This window comes from Onychostruthus taczanowskii, unplaced genomic scaffold, assembly GCF_017590055.1.
Source record: "Onychostruthus taczanowskii isolate IOZ18803 unplaced genomic scaffold, ASM1759005v1 scaffold77, whole genome shotgun sequence".
Lineage (NCBI taxonomy): Eukaryota > Metazoa > Chordata > Aves > Passeriformes > Passeridae > Onychostruthus > Onychostruthus taczanowskii.
The window spans coordinates 5,761,699-5,779,811 of record NW_024505561.1 but is presented as its reverse complement, the minus strand read 5'-3'; the positions used below and the strand labels follow the sequence as shown (position 1 = coordinate 5,779,811).

General features: G+C 38.5%; 1 protein-coding gene across 4 annotated transcripts in view; it reads left to right on the top strand.

The window, feature by feature from the left end:
* FGF14 (fibroblast growth factor 14) overlaps positions 1–18,113 on the top strand; it is a 378,598-nt gene that overhangs the window by 152,132 nt on the left and 208,353 nt on the right. For 2 of the 4 annotated variants that reach the window (XM_041423407.1, XM_041423408.1), the window contains exon 1: positions 8,863–9,132. The exons of the other annotated variants lie outside the window; for them this stretch is intronic. In XM_041423407.1, coding sequence (XP_041279341.1) covers positions 9,057–9,132 — 76 coding nt within the window. In that variant the 5' untranslated portion in view covers positions 8,863–9,056. Of the gene's footprint in view, positions 1–8,862; positions 9,133–18,113 lie in introns of those variants that run through there. 4 annotated transcript variants of the gene reach the window in all.

The window sequence follows — 18,113 nt, the reverse complement described above, 5'->3', positions numbered from 1 at the left end:
TCTCAGTCTTACACCAGTGCTGCTTAAGATTGGAAGCACAGTTCCAAGTGCTCAAAGGATTTTGAAATCTAGATTTTCAGGGCTAAAAGTTTTACTGAGAGATACATGAGGATGGGAATAATAAAATGAAAGTTGTATTTTTATGCCTTATGCTTAATTCCCCTTAAGTAGCTCAGAAGAGTTAGTAATTCAAGAAGTACATACCAGTTATATGGATTCAGCAACAGAAATAACCGGGTTCATGTAACATATAAAGCTTAAAAAGTGATTAATTGAAGGCTCGTTCTGTGAGACAGTGAGCTTTATGTGCCACTCTATTTGGGAAGGCGCAGGCACTAAACCATCTCTGGTTTGAAGGTAAGGAAAACCATGGCAGCCCATGATATCTGATGAACAGCATACAAGTACATAAAAGATGCTGTGACTTAGCAAATTTTAAAACAACTTTCTTATGCATTAAAAGTTGAAAGTACAATTTTTTTTTTTTTTAATGTTCCGAATAATACATGTCTTTGCAAGTTTTGGTCAATTTCAAATTTAGTAGACATTCCTCAGAGTACTAGTATTGCTGCCTGAATTGTTTTATGCTAGGCTAGAAGTAGCTCCTTGTGGGCTTCCTAAGAACAGAGTGTGCTGTTTTGTTCTGGATATTTTTTATGACCATACTCAGAGGAAGGACTTAATGGGTGGCAATTCACAAATTTGAAGTCAATTTTCAGTGTACATGACTCTGTGGACATTTCAAAAGCAACATCATAGGGATTTATATTATTTCCTTTAAAGACAGGAAAAGTAGAAAGTTTTATACTACTTTTACTTAGCAAAAATATTAAGCTTCCACTGGTGGGTGTGTTTCTGTTTAACAACCAGTGAAGCTGCTTAAACTGACTTCCACTACAGCCAGAATTATTCTCATCTGCAATCTCACGTATCAAAGCATTTATATTCTTTTGTTCCATTTCATATCATGTAAATTTTCATTCTGAAGTGTCTGGGCAGCTTTCTGGAGTTCAGAAAGTATTGTGACTAGCATCCATCATATCTATTCTTGAATCTTCATTTCCCCTTATGGGAAAAATGAAAATAGTGGAGATGTTTTGAGTTTATAAATGAAGTCAAAGCTGAAAATAGCTTTTGCACATAGAGATGCCCTTTTATTATTCAGGAAATATAGTCCAAACAGTTAGCTCTGGAGAAAATGATGCCTCTAGTGCAGATGAGCTTTTTCCTCACTGTAGAAAATTTCAGCACAGCAGAGTAGCACCGCTGTTGGCACCGTTGCTAAGTTGGCCTTTCACTTATCCTTGCTTGAAACAATGATGTACTTGAAGACAATAACTGAGTCCTTGGGAAAGAATAAATACTGTACAGAGGGCTGGTTCAGGAAGCAGAGGGCAGTTTTGCTTCCCAAACAGTAGAAAATGATATTTGAAAGAGGTGCGATAGCATTTTGAGCTTCCTAGTGTTTTCTAAGTGCTGAAGGCTATGAAACCAAATCTGCAGCGTTACCTCACTCAGCTCTGAATTCTTCATGAGATAAATATGGTCACTGCCCACTGGCATGAAATGGGAGGCTTCATGTCACTGAAGGAGAGCAATGCAGCTGACAGACTGATGTCACTACTGGCTGCCTCCAGCAAAAAGGATCATTTCAGGCTGACTTCTAGGTCTATCCTGATGGAACACCAGCTCTAAGGCCATGCTTTGGCTAAATAGAAATACTAACTAGCTAAGAAACAAGATCTAGCTGTTTCCTGGCTGGAGGAATTGCTTTTCTGGTATGAGTAACTCACAGCAGCCTGGCCATTAAAAGTAGCTCAAGGGTTAGTCTGTCACCTTCTGATATCCTCCACTTGATCTAAATAAACAAATAATTAGCATCCCTCCAAATATCCAAGAATTAGTCTCCAGCACAAATTTTTCTCCTAAGCTCTGTATGTGTTAGCCTTAACCCTGTGGGAGTTGCTTTTCTGTAACCATGTTTGGAATTTGGCCCTTAATAGTGACTGAGTCTTCACTCTGTAATGTAGGTCAAGAGAAGAAATTAAATGATGACATTGTGTTTGCTTGCTGTGGCATCCCCCAGGAGTTGGTATAGTCCCTACTGATTGCCTTGAATCATTAATCAAAGGGAAACTGCATTGCACAGCCTACAATATATTCTCAGCAGGCACATGCATTGATGATGCTGCACCATGAAAAAGACTTAATTGCATTGACAGTACATTTTTTTCACAGTTTAGAGTGTTTATTAAAATTGTGCTTGTAGCATCTAAAAATAGTGTAATTAATGCAGCTTTTGGCCTCTTCACACACTGTTTTCTTTTTAGTTTCTTCTGTTAAAGAAGACAGCTGTTTGCTAGGAAAACAAATTCATCTCTTTTCCTTCCCTCTCTCGCCTCCTGTTTTGTATCTGAGTGCATCAGTAGGAGGCTCACAGTTTGTTGTAAATGTTCATTCACAGTTTCTGCAGATTCCTACATTCATATTCACAAAGGCAGAATATTTCAAGATGTCCTTCGTATCAAGTTACTGCTACTTCACATCAGACATGAGGAATACAAAATATGGGCATGTACAAAACCCACTGTCCTTCCCACTGTCCTTAAGGAGAATGTGACAATTTGGATCAGCCATTTCTTCATTGTTAAATTCTTTCCTTTCATTGCTGATCTAAGGGTGGCTTGTGGGTATTAACTTGTAGAGTATATTACAGAACAAGGAGAGCAGGCCTTTGATAAGATAAAGCGTCTGCAAAAGAAGGGGAGGGAGATGCTGGTGAGGTGGCTTGTGACACCACTAGGTTCCTTGGCTCCTGGGTGGACCAGGTCAGTGTTTCCCTTTGTCTTAAATATTCAGGCTGTGAGAGCAGAAAAGGACACAAAAGCATGGCACATGGTTTGGGTCAACACCATGTGCTGTTGCTCCTGTGCTGGGCAACCTGTGTGCATGTGGGGGACCTGCAACCCCACAAGAAACCCTGCTCAGTGGCAAGCAGACTGGGAGTAAGGGAGCAGCATCGGCCCTCCTGTGCAGAGAGCAGCAAGAGCAAAAGGGAATTTGTAGTGGAACGAGATCTGGGTTAAAAAAGACACTGGGAAAAAATATCTGTTTGAGCATTAAGAAAAAAGAGACTTAACATGTGTTTTGCCCACACCTCTACAGAAAACTCATATTATCATGACTCATTTTTGTCATCCATCTGCTACCATTAACTATTGTAAAGTGCTCTGTTGCCTCAAACATCCTCATCAGGTTTTAAAATGTTTCAGTTCTATATATTGCCTTGTAAATCTTGTGTTACAGTGAAGAAGACTGTGTTTGTGGCAGAGCTTTGCAAGGCTGCAATTTCACTGAAATAACTATTATTACCTTATAGACTGCAATGGTAAAGCTCAAGTGGTGCAGTATATGAAATTCTAAGGTTAAATAATGGATTTTGCCATAACATTACACTGGACTTTGTACTTCTGCTGCTGATGTAGGACTTGAACCTTATTAAAAAAGGAGGCTGTTGAACATCTTTATCATTGTCTGGCATAAAAGCCTGCACTGTGTACACACACAATGTGAAGGTTCAAGATCAGAGACTAAGTGGAAGTATCTTGAGTTTATCAAATGCTTTCTACTCTGTGAATAAAGATATCAGGAGTCAAGCTGCCCTTACACTGCTAGTTGGTGATGCATTTGAGAATGGGATTCACAGCTGATAGCAGGACCAGAAATGGTCCTGTGGTGAAGGCTGCACTTAAGCCTATAAGCACCACAAGCTGAATTAATCAGGAGAACATATGAAGCTATAGAAAAAAATCAAATATAATTTTAAAAAACCCATTCACAATAGTTAACAGAGAAAATTAATGAAAATAAAATGCATTTTAACTAATTAAGATTTTAATGAAAGTTCATTTAAACCATTTTTTCTCCTTCAGTACATTAAAGCAGTATTTTGTATGGGATGGAAGATCTTGAAAATTTCTGGATGGTAGTCTTCAAGGATATTTATTGAGCAGACAGATTGTCTAGGCTCCTGGTTGCTATAATCTTCCATAGTGGTTTCAGTTTAATGTATTTGGAAAAGATCAGGCTGCTTTCTTTCCCAGTATAAACTTTGCTCTTGGATGTGCTGTTTTACAGATTAGATTAAACTTAATGCATTTAAAAACTGAGTTTTAAAACCACTGAAGAAACAAGGTGTCCCTAGAATAGAAGATGCAGATTTTGCTGGCAATTATTTTCATTTAATTCAGCACCAAGCCAGCATTAAAGTGCAGTGGCTATGTCATTGCTATTCAAATTACATGAGGGGTGAAGAAACACAGACCCAACATTCTGTACCTGATCACAGATCAACTGTTGAAATTACCAGTGGCCTTTACATTTACATTGTAAGATCATTTTTTTTCTTGTACAATATGGAGAATTTAATAGGTCTATCTTATTAATTTTCCTCTGTCTACGGTTTGGAAAACCACAGAAAAAATTATTTTGCAACTAAAAAGTATTTACAGCTTTCACAAAGCATGGTACTGTAAAGTGTTGGGTGAATAGGAAAGAATCCTCCCTTTGCATCGAGCTGCTGTCAAAGAGCCTTTGAAAGAGGCTGCTGTCATTAAGGATGAGAATACTGACATTTGAAAGCCCTTTTACCTGCTGATGCAGGGAAGTGCAGAGATTGACTTCTCTCTTCCCCAGCCATGCCCAGCTGCCTTCACTTCTCAGCAGAGACACCCGTGTCTTTCAGTTTAGCAGAGAAAGAAAAATGGCATAAAGGGAAAAACCTTGGTCACTAAAGTTTACCCTAAATACGAATGTGTATTTTTGAATAAGGAGCAGCTTTTTAGCTCGTTGTCTGTCATCCTGCTGTTCCAGTGTGTCCCCCAGAGAAGGGCACTGAGGCAAGCCCAGGGCACCACGGGTGCCTTCAGGAAGCTGCCCACAGCCCATGAGGACCTGCTGTGCAGAGGGCAAAGGCTCTGCTTGCAGCCCAGTGTTTGGCCACCTGTAAGTGCCCTGAGCCCCAGCATGAACACTCGTGTCTCTCCTCTCTTCCCCAGCCCACATGGGGTAAATATCTTCCATGGCAGAGCCACGGGGATATTATGATATTATATCCCCACAGCCACAGGGGATATTATGATGCCATCTCACTGCAGCCCTGTATTCCTGGCTCTATTATCACTCTCTTAAAGAAGTGAGGGTCAAAGTCACCAGGAAAAGAGCAGTAAATAATGGGTGGGGTCAGCCCAAAAGAGAAGGTGCAGTTGGCAGCTGGTTAGTTACTGTTTGTTCTACAAAGGATCATCTTCGCACAGGCAGGCTCTTTTCACTGCTGTCCTTGTACCTTCTGTGGTCCAGCAATTTAGAGAACCTTTGAGAAAAATTATCAATTTTAATGAAAATACAGGGGTAACCAGCAATTTAAGTTCAACTGTCACAATAATATTACTACTAACTTGCTTCATTAAAGCTGGCTTTTGTTCCGTGCTATTTTAAAAACTCTTAGTAACTTCAAATGCTAAATTACAGGTGCTATTACTGATTTTTTTAAGCTGTTCAGTTACACTAACATTGCAATTCTCAAAATATTCCAGTCTAATTTTACCATTGAGATGAAGTTTGGGTTGTAACTCCACAAGAATTAGTCCTGGAAGAGCAGAAACCAGAGTAGCTTGCAAGCAGTTCCTATCAAGCAGCCATTCAGATAACTGCAGTGTCAATTGCTTTACAAAAAGCCAAATTGTTATTTTCAATAACTAACTCCTGTACACTATGTTTGCTGGTTGCAAAATCAAGTAATAAAAAGTCATCCAAGGCTGATGATTTTTATACTGAAAATGACATGGAAAAGCTGATTTCTTTTTCATGGTGTATGTACTTTGAGGAAATTACTTTTAAAGAATTTACTGTATAAAATTTTCTTCCTGCTCTTAAACATAGAAGAGTAATTTTGAGAGATATTTCAGATATTGAAATTGGTAGATTTCTAATGATGTTAAGGGTTTTTATTCCTCATATAAATTATACACTAAACTCCTTTAGCAGTCACAGGAATTATGGGCAGTGCAGAATGCTCTCGGTTTCCTTACTACCCTAACACATAATTTTGTGTGTATGAATGATATATGAACATTCTTAGTTATCAGAAATATAAAATTTTTTAACAAAACAAATGGACATTTACTACAGCATCTATAATATTTTGCTTTTCCTTTACTCATGTATTAATTTTTCACTCATTCAGGTGGTGTGAATATCTTGACATACTGGAATATCATTGTGAAACTCAAGGAATTTACATGAAGTCATATTGTTTCCCTTGAAATATAGAACAAACTTATACTGGCCCTACTTTCTATGGAAAAGGAAAAAAAAAAAACCAAAACAACTCGCCCCCAATAACAGACCAATTAGGAAAATATATATTTATACGTCCATGACTGAAAGCTGCTTTTGTCCTTGTAATTCTGTGGCCATGGGTTTTGGCAGTCTAACAGCACAAGGTGCTGTTTGTGGAGTGGCAGTGTTTACTGCCCTGAAAACCAGACTCCAGATCCTTTCATCACTCTTTGATACACTGGTTAATTACATAAGCTGGGTCATTGAACTAGTACTCCATAACCACTGGGCTAATAATAGTGGGTCACAACCCTTTCTTAGCCTCACTTGGACATTCATGCGATTTCTGTGGTTTTGGACCTGAACATAAATGTATTAATCCTTCTACAGCAACTTATCGTGAGCATATGTGTGCCAGCTTCTCTTGCCACTCATCCCTGGGGTGTTTCAGCTGGTGCTTTCACTGCCACTCACCACTGTGTAACCAAGATTGCTGCAGGGCTTTCTATTGCTGCATTACTACTGCACAATTATTACTCAGATGCAGACTAAGTTAATTTTCTCAGCCAGCGGTCATTACTTAAACTGTCATTTTTCTCCTGTCTTGCTGCACACAACACCATCACCCCTACCCAAAGACTCATCAAGCTGTGTTGTGTCAGGCCCCCAGTGTGTTTCAAGACATCAGAAACAGCAACAAACTCTCCCAACAAGTTAGAACAACTCCTTACGTCTACAGTAGGATTGGTGCTATAAGTATCTCCTGGCTAATTATACCTGAATCTGCTGTCTCCCAAGGGTTGAGCAAGTGATTCTGTCCAATCTTAAAGTTTAAATATTCCTTAAATAGTAGAGCTGCAAGTGTTGCTTTCATATTGCTGGAGATCACTGCTTTTGGTTTCAATGCCTGACTCTTGAGATCTTCTCTTTGATTTCTAGCATAGTTTTGCCAAATTATGCATGAATGTGGTTCTTGGTTTCTTATTCCATTTGGCTGTATCTTCTCCCAGGCATTCAATTTTTAATTTGAAACACAATTATTCTAATTCCAATGCCATTTTCGTGACTCATGCAGAATTCTTGGGAAAATAAAAATACAAAAACCCTTTGTGTTATCCTGCAGTCAAGCCCCATATACAGAACTGCAGGGGTCCATCTTGTCTTTACTTTCCACTTGCTTGTGTATCTTCAGGGCCTGTATTAACAAGCATTAAAACTGCTTGTATCTTCTACTTTTGTACATATTTGCCTTCACCTTCTTATTAGGTTCCTTGGGATCTGTTCCCTCCTGGAGAGTATTCCCAGCCCTGCCAACCTGCCCTTCTGAATCCAGACCGTTTGTGTTAGCAGAGTTCAAAGGACCCATAATCACGTGCAAGAGATGAGTGAATCCTCCAGCGCTGCTGTTTTTAATGTTAGCTCACCCTAACTGGACTGCATCTCCCTCTGGCACCCATCTAATAACCACAGACAACAGTTGCATTTAACACGTGACTGTGGACCCATATGGCTTTTGTTCTTTCAAAAAAAGCCCTGCAGATACCATTTCCAGCTGCTTTAACACATATCATCTCTGGATGTATGCACAGTTAATTCTCCATTACTGGTGTTTCATGTGGGTTGTGCATGAACCATTTTGTGGCTGCAGAGTCTGTTTCAGGCAGGTGATTTTGATCTGCATTGGTCAGCTGGGGGCGATTTTTTTTCACAAGAAGCAGTACCAGGTGGACAGGGACCATTGCAAACCCCTCTGTGCCACAGCTGTGCTACTAGCTGTCCTCTGATTTGTACTGCTCTATACATTTTACACGTCATTTCTGTGTAAGCTTCTCAGTTATCTTCCCGTGAGAGTTGTGATTCTCACCTTCTCCTCTCCTATCCACTCTGTTTTATCCAGCAGCACTTGTAACAGTTTCCTTAGCCAGTTTTCTTTTTTCCTCTCACATTGCATGATACCTGAAACGTCTGTGTTTGGTCTTTCCTCCTACCCTCACCATCCTCTCCTAGCAGGAGCAGGTTTTAGCCCTTCTCTAGCAAAGGTACACTCCCCAGCCTTGTATTCCCCAGTGTGATCCCCACAGCTTTTTTTTCATGCCCTAATGCCTTGCTCTTATCTTCACATTGCTCTCACTAGCTGCCCAGCATTCCTCCAGCCCAGGCCACCCTCCCTGTTAACTCCTCCCTTCCCAGAAACAATCCACTCCTCCCAAGACTCTCAGAAACTTATACACCTTTACTTAAAAGACTCTTAAATGCCTCACTTGTCTAGGCATGAGGATACAAACATACTGCCTGTTCATCTGCCACAGAAGCCATGATGGTCTCTCTCCTTCAAAGGCCATGGCTGTACCCACTGCTGGGTTTGAAAAGTCCTTCACAGTCCTGCTTTGGCATACATGGCATGGGTTATGACCTTTTTACCAACTTGGTATTTGAGTGTTCTTGTTCACTGTGTGTGACAGTGATACAATTTCTATTTCTGCTCTGCTCAGGCTCCCACATTCTTGCTCTTATAGCCTTGGTTGTTGAGTTCTCCGCATTCTCTACCAACCTGTTACATGAAAAAAGAGGCCTGTTGGTGTTTGCAGGACTCATCTAGTGCTGAGTGGATGAAAAACAACAGGACTGATTTTTTACTTCTTTTACTAAACAAAATAGAAAAAAACAGATAATTGCTAGCATTTGTGTTGTACTAGGTGTTTTTGGGGGTTACATTCATGTGTTTCAATATGCACAAAGCCTCAGGGAGGAGACAATTAAAGAAGAAACAGTTTGCAGCTGGAATCTCACATGGTAGGTGAACTCTTCTGTACAGTGCTCATTGTGGTGTCTATGTACTATTTTACCTTCATATTGCTCTTTATGTAATTCTGTTTCACAGGAAAACACTCTTTATGTGGTCTAATCTAGTTGGTCTTTTAGCACAATTTACTTTTCATATAGTTACGTGTACACAACTATATTATGTATTGGTGAAATGTTGTTTTGTAAGGTGGCCTTAGTTTAATAGGAGCTTTCCAATCAACTCATATCTCAAATAATTTAGTTCCAATAATTCTTTAAGACCCCAAAAGTTCATAGCAGCTGCACTCAGCAGCGGAAATAGTCGTGGTCAGCAGCAGTAACCAGGATTTCCTGTGCTGGACACTGTCCACTTGCAGTAAAAATTAAGTGGAACTGAAGTTGAACTGATCTTTTAGCTGCATTGTGAGAACTGTAATTGCATTCCTCCTTTAAATCTTTTGAATATTAACATATCTGTCAAGACATTAAAACTATTATGGAGTTTCATTAATTCTTTCTTTAGCAGGGAGGAGCTTGGGATGGAAACTACAAGTGCCTCTGAAGTAAGAAGAAAAAAGTTGGGTTTACTTTAAGTTCTGTTGTGAGGCTTTAGTTTAATGAATCTGGAGGGGGGCTGTCTATTGACTGTTAGTCTTATAACCAGCTCTACAGGGGTCCTACTTTACTACAAAAAAGTAAATTTCATCATGTTTTTTATTTTGTATGTGTGTAATTTCCCATTCAGTTTTATCAAGATTGAGCAAACCTATGGAATTAGTGAATTGAACATAATTTCCCATGTATGGAAGCAGTTTCAGTTTTTCTATTGCTTGTCATCACAATAATCTTTGGCTTACTCTTAGCAAATATTCTCTGTAATGTGCTGGTTTTCAGCTGTTCCTAATAGACCTAAAATTGTTAAGACAGTGTTTTGTGTTCTCTTGCTGCCAGTTTTGACAAGGCATATACACTGAATTTGCTTTGTATTTTACGCATACTTTGGTCAGACAAACTGATTTTATCTCTCTCCTTTTTTCTTATGTATTTTTTTTAATTGATGAATGTGCAATTCTGGAAGCCTAAGGCTATTCCACACCCTTTTCTCACTTGCAACTGAAATATAGGGCATAACTCACCAGAAATTATTCCTTGCTGGTTTGCTTTGTAGGACCCCCAGGAATCTCGTGTTTGTGGGTGGAAGAAACTGCGATGTGTGTCTCAGTTTACCAGAGCTTTCTGATTAATGGTGGTTAAGGTTCACCAGGTAACACAATTTGATTTGGGAATTCCAAAGTAATAGGGAAATTGCTACAAATCAGATAACTTGGTCATCTTAACCAGCCACAGATTTAAAAAAAAAAAAAATATACATTAGAAAAGGGAAGATATTGTTGACAAAAATGATAATTAAAAAATCGCACATATTAGTATGGTAATTAGTATGGTTTACTCCTTAACTGTTTAATACTGGCTATCTGTGAGGCGGACATTTAAAGTTCTTAGGATCAGGAATGATGTAGTGCTGACAAAGAAGAAGCTGTTAATCTAGAATCTCCTTCTTTCTTTGGAGAGAAAAGAGAAAGACTAGAGACAGAGAAGGTTAATATAGCTCATTCCTTATGAATTCCCTGTGCTCCTTGCATTTATATCTCTGCTGCTTAAGACAGAATGCCTTTTCCTTCTGAGGTTTCCTTATGGAGGTTAATATTATGAAGTTGAAAGGAGCCTTGCGAATGGGCACAAAGATGTCACAAGAATTAGGAGAGTTTTTATTACTTTTTTAATTTCTTTTCTGTCTTTTTGTAGGAAGAGATTCACACATGGGTTGCATGGTTTGCATTCATGACTTTTATTTGAAGGTGTCTTTGAATTTTGGGGGGATTTATCATATGCATAATCACATATGTCTAGCAATACCTCTGAAATCTGTTTCATTCTGTCTCCAACCCATGCATTTTAAACATGATACACAAATGAGTATTGACAGTGAGAAGTCAAGCCTAGATTCGTTTGAACCCTGTAGTCCTGTTTAATTTTGGATAACATTCTGAAGACAAAGGTATCCTTTCATTATGCATCTGCCTAGAAAACTAATGATTCAAAGAGTGCCAGCACGGACCTTTTCCTGAAAACTGAATCTTGCTATTAAAATTTTCCAGATTATTCCTACAAACAAACAAGCAAATAAACAAAAAAAAAGACTTGTAAAAAAGGCAAAATACTGGCAGTCATTATCAGAAGTGTGTGAATTTCAGATAGCATTTGCATAATCTTTCCTTATGAAAAACAAGGGTGTATGTTTCCTGGTTGTGGTAGCCAATGATTCTCAAAAATTTTGTTTTGTTTTGTTTTACTGTTAAAATATTCTCTTACAGCAAGAATATATGCTACCACTTTATAAAATATTCTGCTTTACATGCATTAAATGTACTTCTCTTCATTGAGTATGCTGCCATCATTGGCTTAATAGAAGCACTATAATTTGAACTCTTCAAACAGCTCATTTGATTTTATTTCTTTTTAATAACCTTAAACTTCACACTTTCTCTTTTGGTTTTGCTTGGTTTCATTTTTTAGTTAGTTTGCTTCTTCAGTTGCATTGGCAAACAGCCTCAATGTTTCCTCACATCGACTGCAAAGGTTATTGGTCCATCAGGGCTTTTATGTGATACCCACAAATTCCTAGGGGTTCACCTTAAAAAACAAAAGAGAACTTCAAAAACTACTTGAGTGTACTTAATTGGAGATGTAAGAATAAGTTCTGATTAAAGATAGAAACTATGACAGTGTTTGTTTTCCGTCCAAGCCCTTGGTATTTCTCATACCATGCACACTCATCCCATACTGCAATAAATATTTAATTTTATTTAATTCCATTTCAAGGGATCTAGCTATTGCCCTCATTCTACAGGTTCTCTAGATAATGATGTATAATATCTGGGTAAGCAGAAACCCAGGACAAGAAACTGAAAAAAAAAAAAAACCAACAAAAACAAACAAACAAACAAAAAAAAAAACCCAAAAAAAAACCAACAAACCCCACAAACAAACAAAAAAACCAAAACAAAACAAAAAATCAACCAAAAAAACCATGCAACTTAGTATTTTCAGGAAGGAATGTTTGACTCCACACTGTTTAAGCCTTAACATCAGAAAATCCCAAAACACCTAAAACCTCACAGACTGTGTTCAGAATGTGTACAGCTGTTAACCAACAGTTTAGCTGTGATTTTATTTTTTTAGGCTGGACAGGTGGATGGTGCTCCAATCAGACTCCTGGAAAGGTCACCTGCTTCAAGTAGCAACTTAATTCATCCAAACTCTAGAATTAATTTCTCTGAGCCCCCACAGTATTTCCCTTTTATTCCCTTTTCTTAAAGTTTACCTTATTTAGTCAGCCTGGCTGTCTCCTCTCATCTTTTTTCTCCATTCTAGGGTCTCTTATTTCATATTCACATTTATACCATTTTGTTAACACTAATAAATTTAGCGGTATGGGTGATAATATTAAACACCCTTTTTTTGAGTCTCACTCCTGTTCTCCATTATCAGAAGTCCTCTTCCTTTGAATGTGAGGTCATCATACCTCCGCATCTTTCAGCATATTGTTTCCTTTGGCTTTGATTTCAACTCAGAAATTCCCCTACAAACCTTCCTATATATGATATTTTTTCTTTGTGCTCTGATATTTACCTTTACTTGTTTTCACCAGAATGCTTTAGAAGTAAGAATTTTTACTGTTAGTGTCTAGAAATAAACTATTATATATTCTTCTCTCGTATCTAGATTCATACTATTTGTAGTAAACTAAATTCAGAAAAAAAAAAGAAAAAAAAACACCACCACCCCAACAAAAACAACAAAAACCCACCAAAACCCCAACAAAACAAATCAAAACAAAAAAAAAAAAACCAAACAAAAAAAAAACAAAAAAAAAAAAAAAAAAACCCAAAAAACTAAACCAAAACAAACCACAAAAAACACCCATGGGAACAAGAATACAAATCTTAGTCTTTCCCAGGTGCCTTTTGAAATGCTGTTGACAATGAGGATAGCAGCCTCCTGGATGGGCAACAACCTGATCCTGTGTTTGAAGGCTTGAGCCTTCCCAGCAAGCCTGAGCCTGTGGCAGCTTTCAACCTGCATGGCATATTGGATTGGGCTGTGGGTCCTTTTATAACTTTAGTATATAATGCAGCTCTGCCTCATGGAGGCTGCAGCAGAGTCCACCTCTGTGTCTGAGCAGTCAGGTTCTCAGAATATATGCATTTACTTTGCAAGGAAATTCTTTATCTCCTCAAATCTCTACTACATGTCACAACTTTGGTAACGAAAGTAACATTTTTCCACTTTTATTTTTGCCTCAGTAAGCATTTTGGTCCTCTTTCTTAGCGTATGATCACTGTGAGGATATCTCTTTGCAGTTATTTTTGAAGATATCTCATATTTCCTCCTGGTTTCTGATAGGGAGAAATATATAATGGGAGTTTGTAGAAAATTTGATTCATTGCTGTGTTACTCTGCCTAAAGCCGCTCTAACTCTGTCCAGCAAAATGGAATTGGACTGATTCCTGGGAAAACTGCTGGTATAAGAGTCATGTGAAACTAGGGTAGTGCAGTAATACATCAGACTTGTTCTCTTTTTTATTGTTTTCCTGCATTGATGTTGATGCTGCTTCTAGTGGTGCACTTAGTAACTCCTGCCATTCTGAATGCTGTCATTGTAGATTTCCTGGGTGCCTACAATGAAACTTTGAGCAGTCATCTAGTGAAATGCATTGTGATTTGTTATTTGCATGGCATTTAACTGTGCCTTCGTAAGCTTCAGTAATGCAATGGAGACCAACACTTTCTGGTGGGCAGCACACTGTATAGCATGCTGTATCCAACTGCTAAAGAAAAGGAGTCAATATCTAACTGTAGGGGACTTCCACTACAAAATAAGAAAGATAATTCTTACTTTTGCCTTGTGTGATTTCTAGCTTTCTGGGTGGTTGGGGTTTTTTTTTTTGTTTTTTTTTTTGTTTTTTTTTTGTGTTTATTTTCAAAAAGCACAAAGCACAGTCAATCTCAACAGTTGCTATGGGCAGTACCATCAACTTTGAACTTTTTAACTTAATTCTCTTGCCATTTCTGGTTTAGATAGTTTGTCTTTGTAGACATTCTGTTTTGTGAGGGTTTTACTACTTCAAATTACAGGAATAGAAGTGCTGGGAATGGAGTCATATTGACAAGTTCCCCAACATAACATACAAAGGATTAAGGCAAAGCTGTTAATTTTTTCTGCTTCCATTGATGCAAATTGGAATCATCATGATGCTGGCATTTAACGACATTGTTCTGTAGCTATTTATAAACGAGATCTCATTTAAATTTAGAACACAAAACCTTCCTGGGTGGAAAACTGCCATCTTGTGTATCCACACGCAGTGCAGTGCAAGGGATCCCATCTGATTGCTGTCAATATTGCTGCTGCCATACAGACAGCAGTAATGGAACATGAGCTGTCCCTAGGGCTCAGTTCTGTACCCTTGTCACTTCTGAACCTGTGCCCTCAGCAGCATGTGGATTTTTACAGAGACTATGTGTTTAAATGTTTTAGTGTTCATCAGGAGTTATGGGGCCTCTGCTGTTTATACTGAGGTACATCAGAGCTCTGAGGGGTGCTTCCCAGCTACACCCAGGCAGCACCTTGGGGTGCATGGAGGATGCCCATCTTTTTCTTTCCTCTTCTCTTCTCTTCTCTTCTCTTCTCTTCTCTTCTCTTCTCTTCTCTTCTCTTCTCTTCTCTTCTCCTGCCAGCCCTCTCGTTCTGCGCCTGGAAAGCCAGCTGTGCCAAGGAGAGGTGGGCATGTGAGGAGCACTGGGTCTTTTCCAAGCCAGCACTGCAGTTTTGGTGTAACTTAGGGAATCTTAGTGTAACTTTTGGTGTAACTTAGGTAATCTTTGCCTGGCTGCCAGTGATGGAAACATAGCCTAAAATGTAAGAGCTGATGCTTTGGTGCAAAGTCACAGAGAGGAAATACTGTTATTAAGTAGGACTATTTGTAGCCCAAACAGTCATTTCCTCTCAATTTGTGGAAAGTCTCACTAAAGTATGTAAGACTTGAAGTCCTGAATTCAGCTCGGCTTTTGCTATTCCAAATTCTTGTCATTTGCTAAAAGTAGTGATCTTCATCCATGTAGAGCAGACAATCCTTACACTTACCATGACTTTTCAAGGATATAATAAAAAGCATCCAACAAATTCCTGTTTGTCCTAGTAGTTGCCACTTTTATCTAAATTGAGATAAGGAAGAGTACATTTATGAAGATTTATGACAGATCTTTGTCTAATCTGTAATTTCAGAATGCTAGAGGCACTTATCACTGTCAGTTTCAAAGCACCTCACATTTGCAAACAGTGCTTCATAAAAATTGCTTGAAATGGTGTTTTGCCCCAAATAAAAGATAAAGGAATCAGAAAAATCAAGTTATCCAGGCATTTTGAGCCACATTTGTTCCATGTGGGAGAGATGTCTTGTCCCAAGTCTAAACCTAAGTATCAGGTATTAAGTAATTGATATTCAACAGTGGTTACATGAAAAGAGTACGGTTACATGAATCACAATAATTTGACCACCTTAGATTAACAAATTACTGCCTGCCAACGAAGCAGCACTAATGTGCCATGTAAAAGTCACGAAGATGATTTTTTTACAGCCAGTGCAAGTTTATTATAATTATTCTTGGAAAATGCAATAAAAAACCTACATTAATATTCAACTTCTGTTGACATTATATCTACTTGAAGTCTTAAGACATCAAAAATTGCCTATGTGTAAATCCATAATATCAGTCTGTCCTTTTTCTTTAAGTAAATTCTAGCTGTATATGAGAGTTCAAATGGCAGAATCTGCTGTTTGCATTATTGCAAAATGGGTTTTCTACCTTTTGACTGTGGCAGTTGTAGACATATTGCATTTGTAAAATGATAAGGATGATAAGAACAAAAAAACCTCCTCATTTTCATGCTTGGAAGCAGTTTTCAGGAGACAGGGATGTGCTCTAACTCTACCACTAGTAAGCATTTTTTGTTTGTTCAGTATTGGAAAGGAATATAACTACTGGTATTTCTGAAAATTATATACTTGCACTGCTGTAATTGACTTTGCTATGGATGCTTGCAGTGGACATAGTGGATACTCCTATTTTCAGGTTTTTATGTGCATTTGAAACACTCTAAAGCTAGTATGGCAGAACCTAAGTTCAAAGTCAAGAATTCAATACCTGTCTGAACAAACAGAACATCTGGTGAAATCTTGCACTACAGGGATCAGTTATATAATTTCTATTAATTCAGTGGACCCAGGACTTTACCTCAAACTTCAGAAACTGTACAGAGGATAGGTGTAACTTCTACTTTACTAAACATATTCCAAGTTATCTACTTCACTGGCTGGTCATTTGTATAGCTGCTAGTTCATTAATCAGCAAGTGATAATAAACTGTGAAGACTTTGAAAGACCTGAAAACTTCTTTCTAACTCTGGAACACCACAAATATCTCCTTAGTTTCAGCCTCTCTCTTTAGAGTGTCACACCACAAATTCATATCTTTGCCAGAAGTGCAGGCTTTTGGACTGTTGAAATATGCCTCTGGCACTGATGTCTGCAGACGATGTTCAGATACTGCTTGCTTTGAACCATTTTTCTTTTGGAAGGAGGTTTCCTTTGGTTTAAGTGACATGCCACAAAGGTCTAAGGGCTTAGCTTCAGGATCTGTCTACATCCATCCAGTTTTATGATGTCTTCATAGTTCATTACGAAGTCCTTCTTTTCAAGAACAGATGTGGAGATGAAGGCAGATGGTGAGATGTGATGTTCAGCACAGCTTGAGTCACAGTGCAGCAGTGTCTCCTTGCACTTCTGTCTGCTCACATTTCAATAATTGGAAACAGGACTTTATCATTCCAAAATGTGGTAAACCTTCTTCCTGAAAATCTGCTGACAAGTCATGAAAAGGTCTTCCCACCCTTTGTCACAGGTAGGAGTAGGAGCTTCAGAAAAAGTTCATTAGAGAAGCCCTGTTGTTGAACCCTGAAATGTAGAAAGGTGCCCTTTGCATTCTTAACTTATTCTGAGAGAAGAGCCTGGGTCAAATCAGCCACAAATTGTCAATTGTTTAAGGAAACTTGTCCTGCAGGATTAAAGATGGTAAATCGGATATATTTTTATAAAATGAATTCTTTATCATGACAAATGATCAGACAAAAGATCTCAATCAGAATTATTTACCTCTCAGTATAAAAGCTGAAACTAATAGTAGTGTATAGGATATTGTAGTATAGGGCACTATATCAAAGCAATTTTATCAAAGCAGTTATACTAAATCTACCAAAAAGAAACCATTATATTAAGTAGAGATTGATGTAACTCGCCCAGTCAGATAAAGTCTAACATGACTGGAAAAAGTGAAACTTTATACCTATCTTTAAAAAGGGTAGAAAGGAGGACCCAGGGAACTATCAACCTGTCAGCCTGGAAAGATCTTGGAACAGATCCCTCCTAGATGCTGTGCTAAGGAACCTGGAGAACAGGGAGGTGACTGGGGACAGCCAGCACAGCTTCACAAGGGCAAGTCCTGCCTGACCAACCTAGTGGCCTTCTATGATGAAGTGACTACATCAGTGGACAAAGGAAGAGCTACAGATTTATTTATTCTTTTAACTGAACTTCTGTAAAGCCTTTGACACAGTCCCTCACAACATCCTTCTCTAAACTGGAGAGAGACGGATTTGATGGGTGGACAGTTGACTGGATAAGGAATTGGTCAGACAGCTGTATCCAGAGGACAGTGGTCTATGGCTCAGAGTCCCAATTACCATCAGAGGTCTGAATTTGGACCAGTGTTACTTAATATCTTCATAACTGACATAGGCAAAGTGATTGAGTGCACCCTCAGCAAATTTGTGGATGTCACCAAGCAAAGTGGTGCTGTTGACATACCTC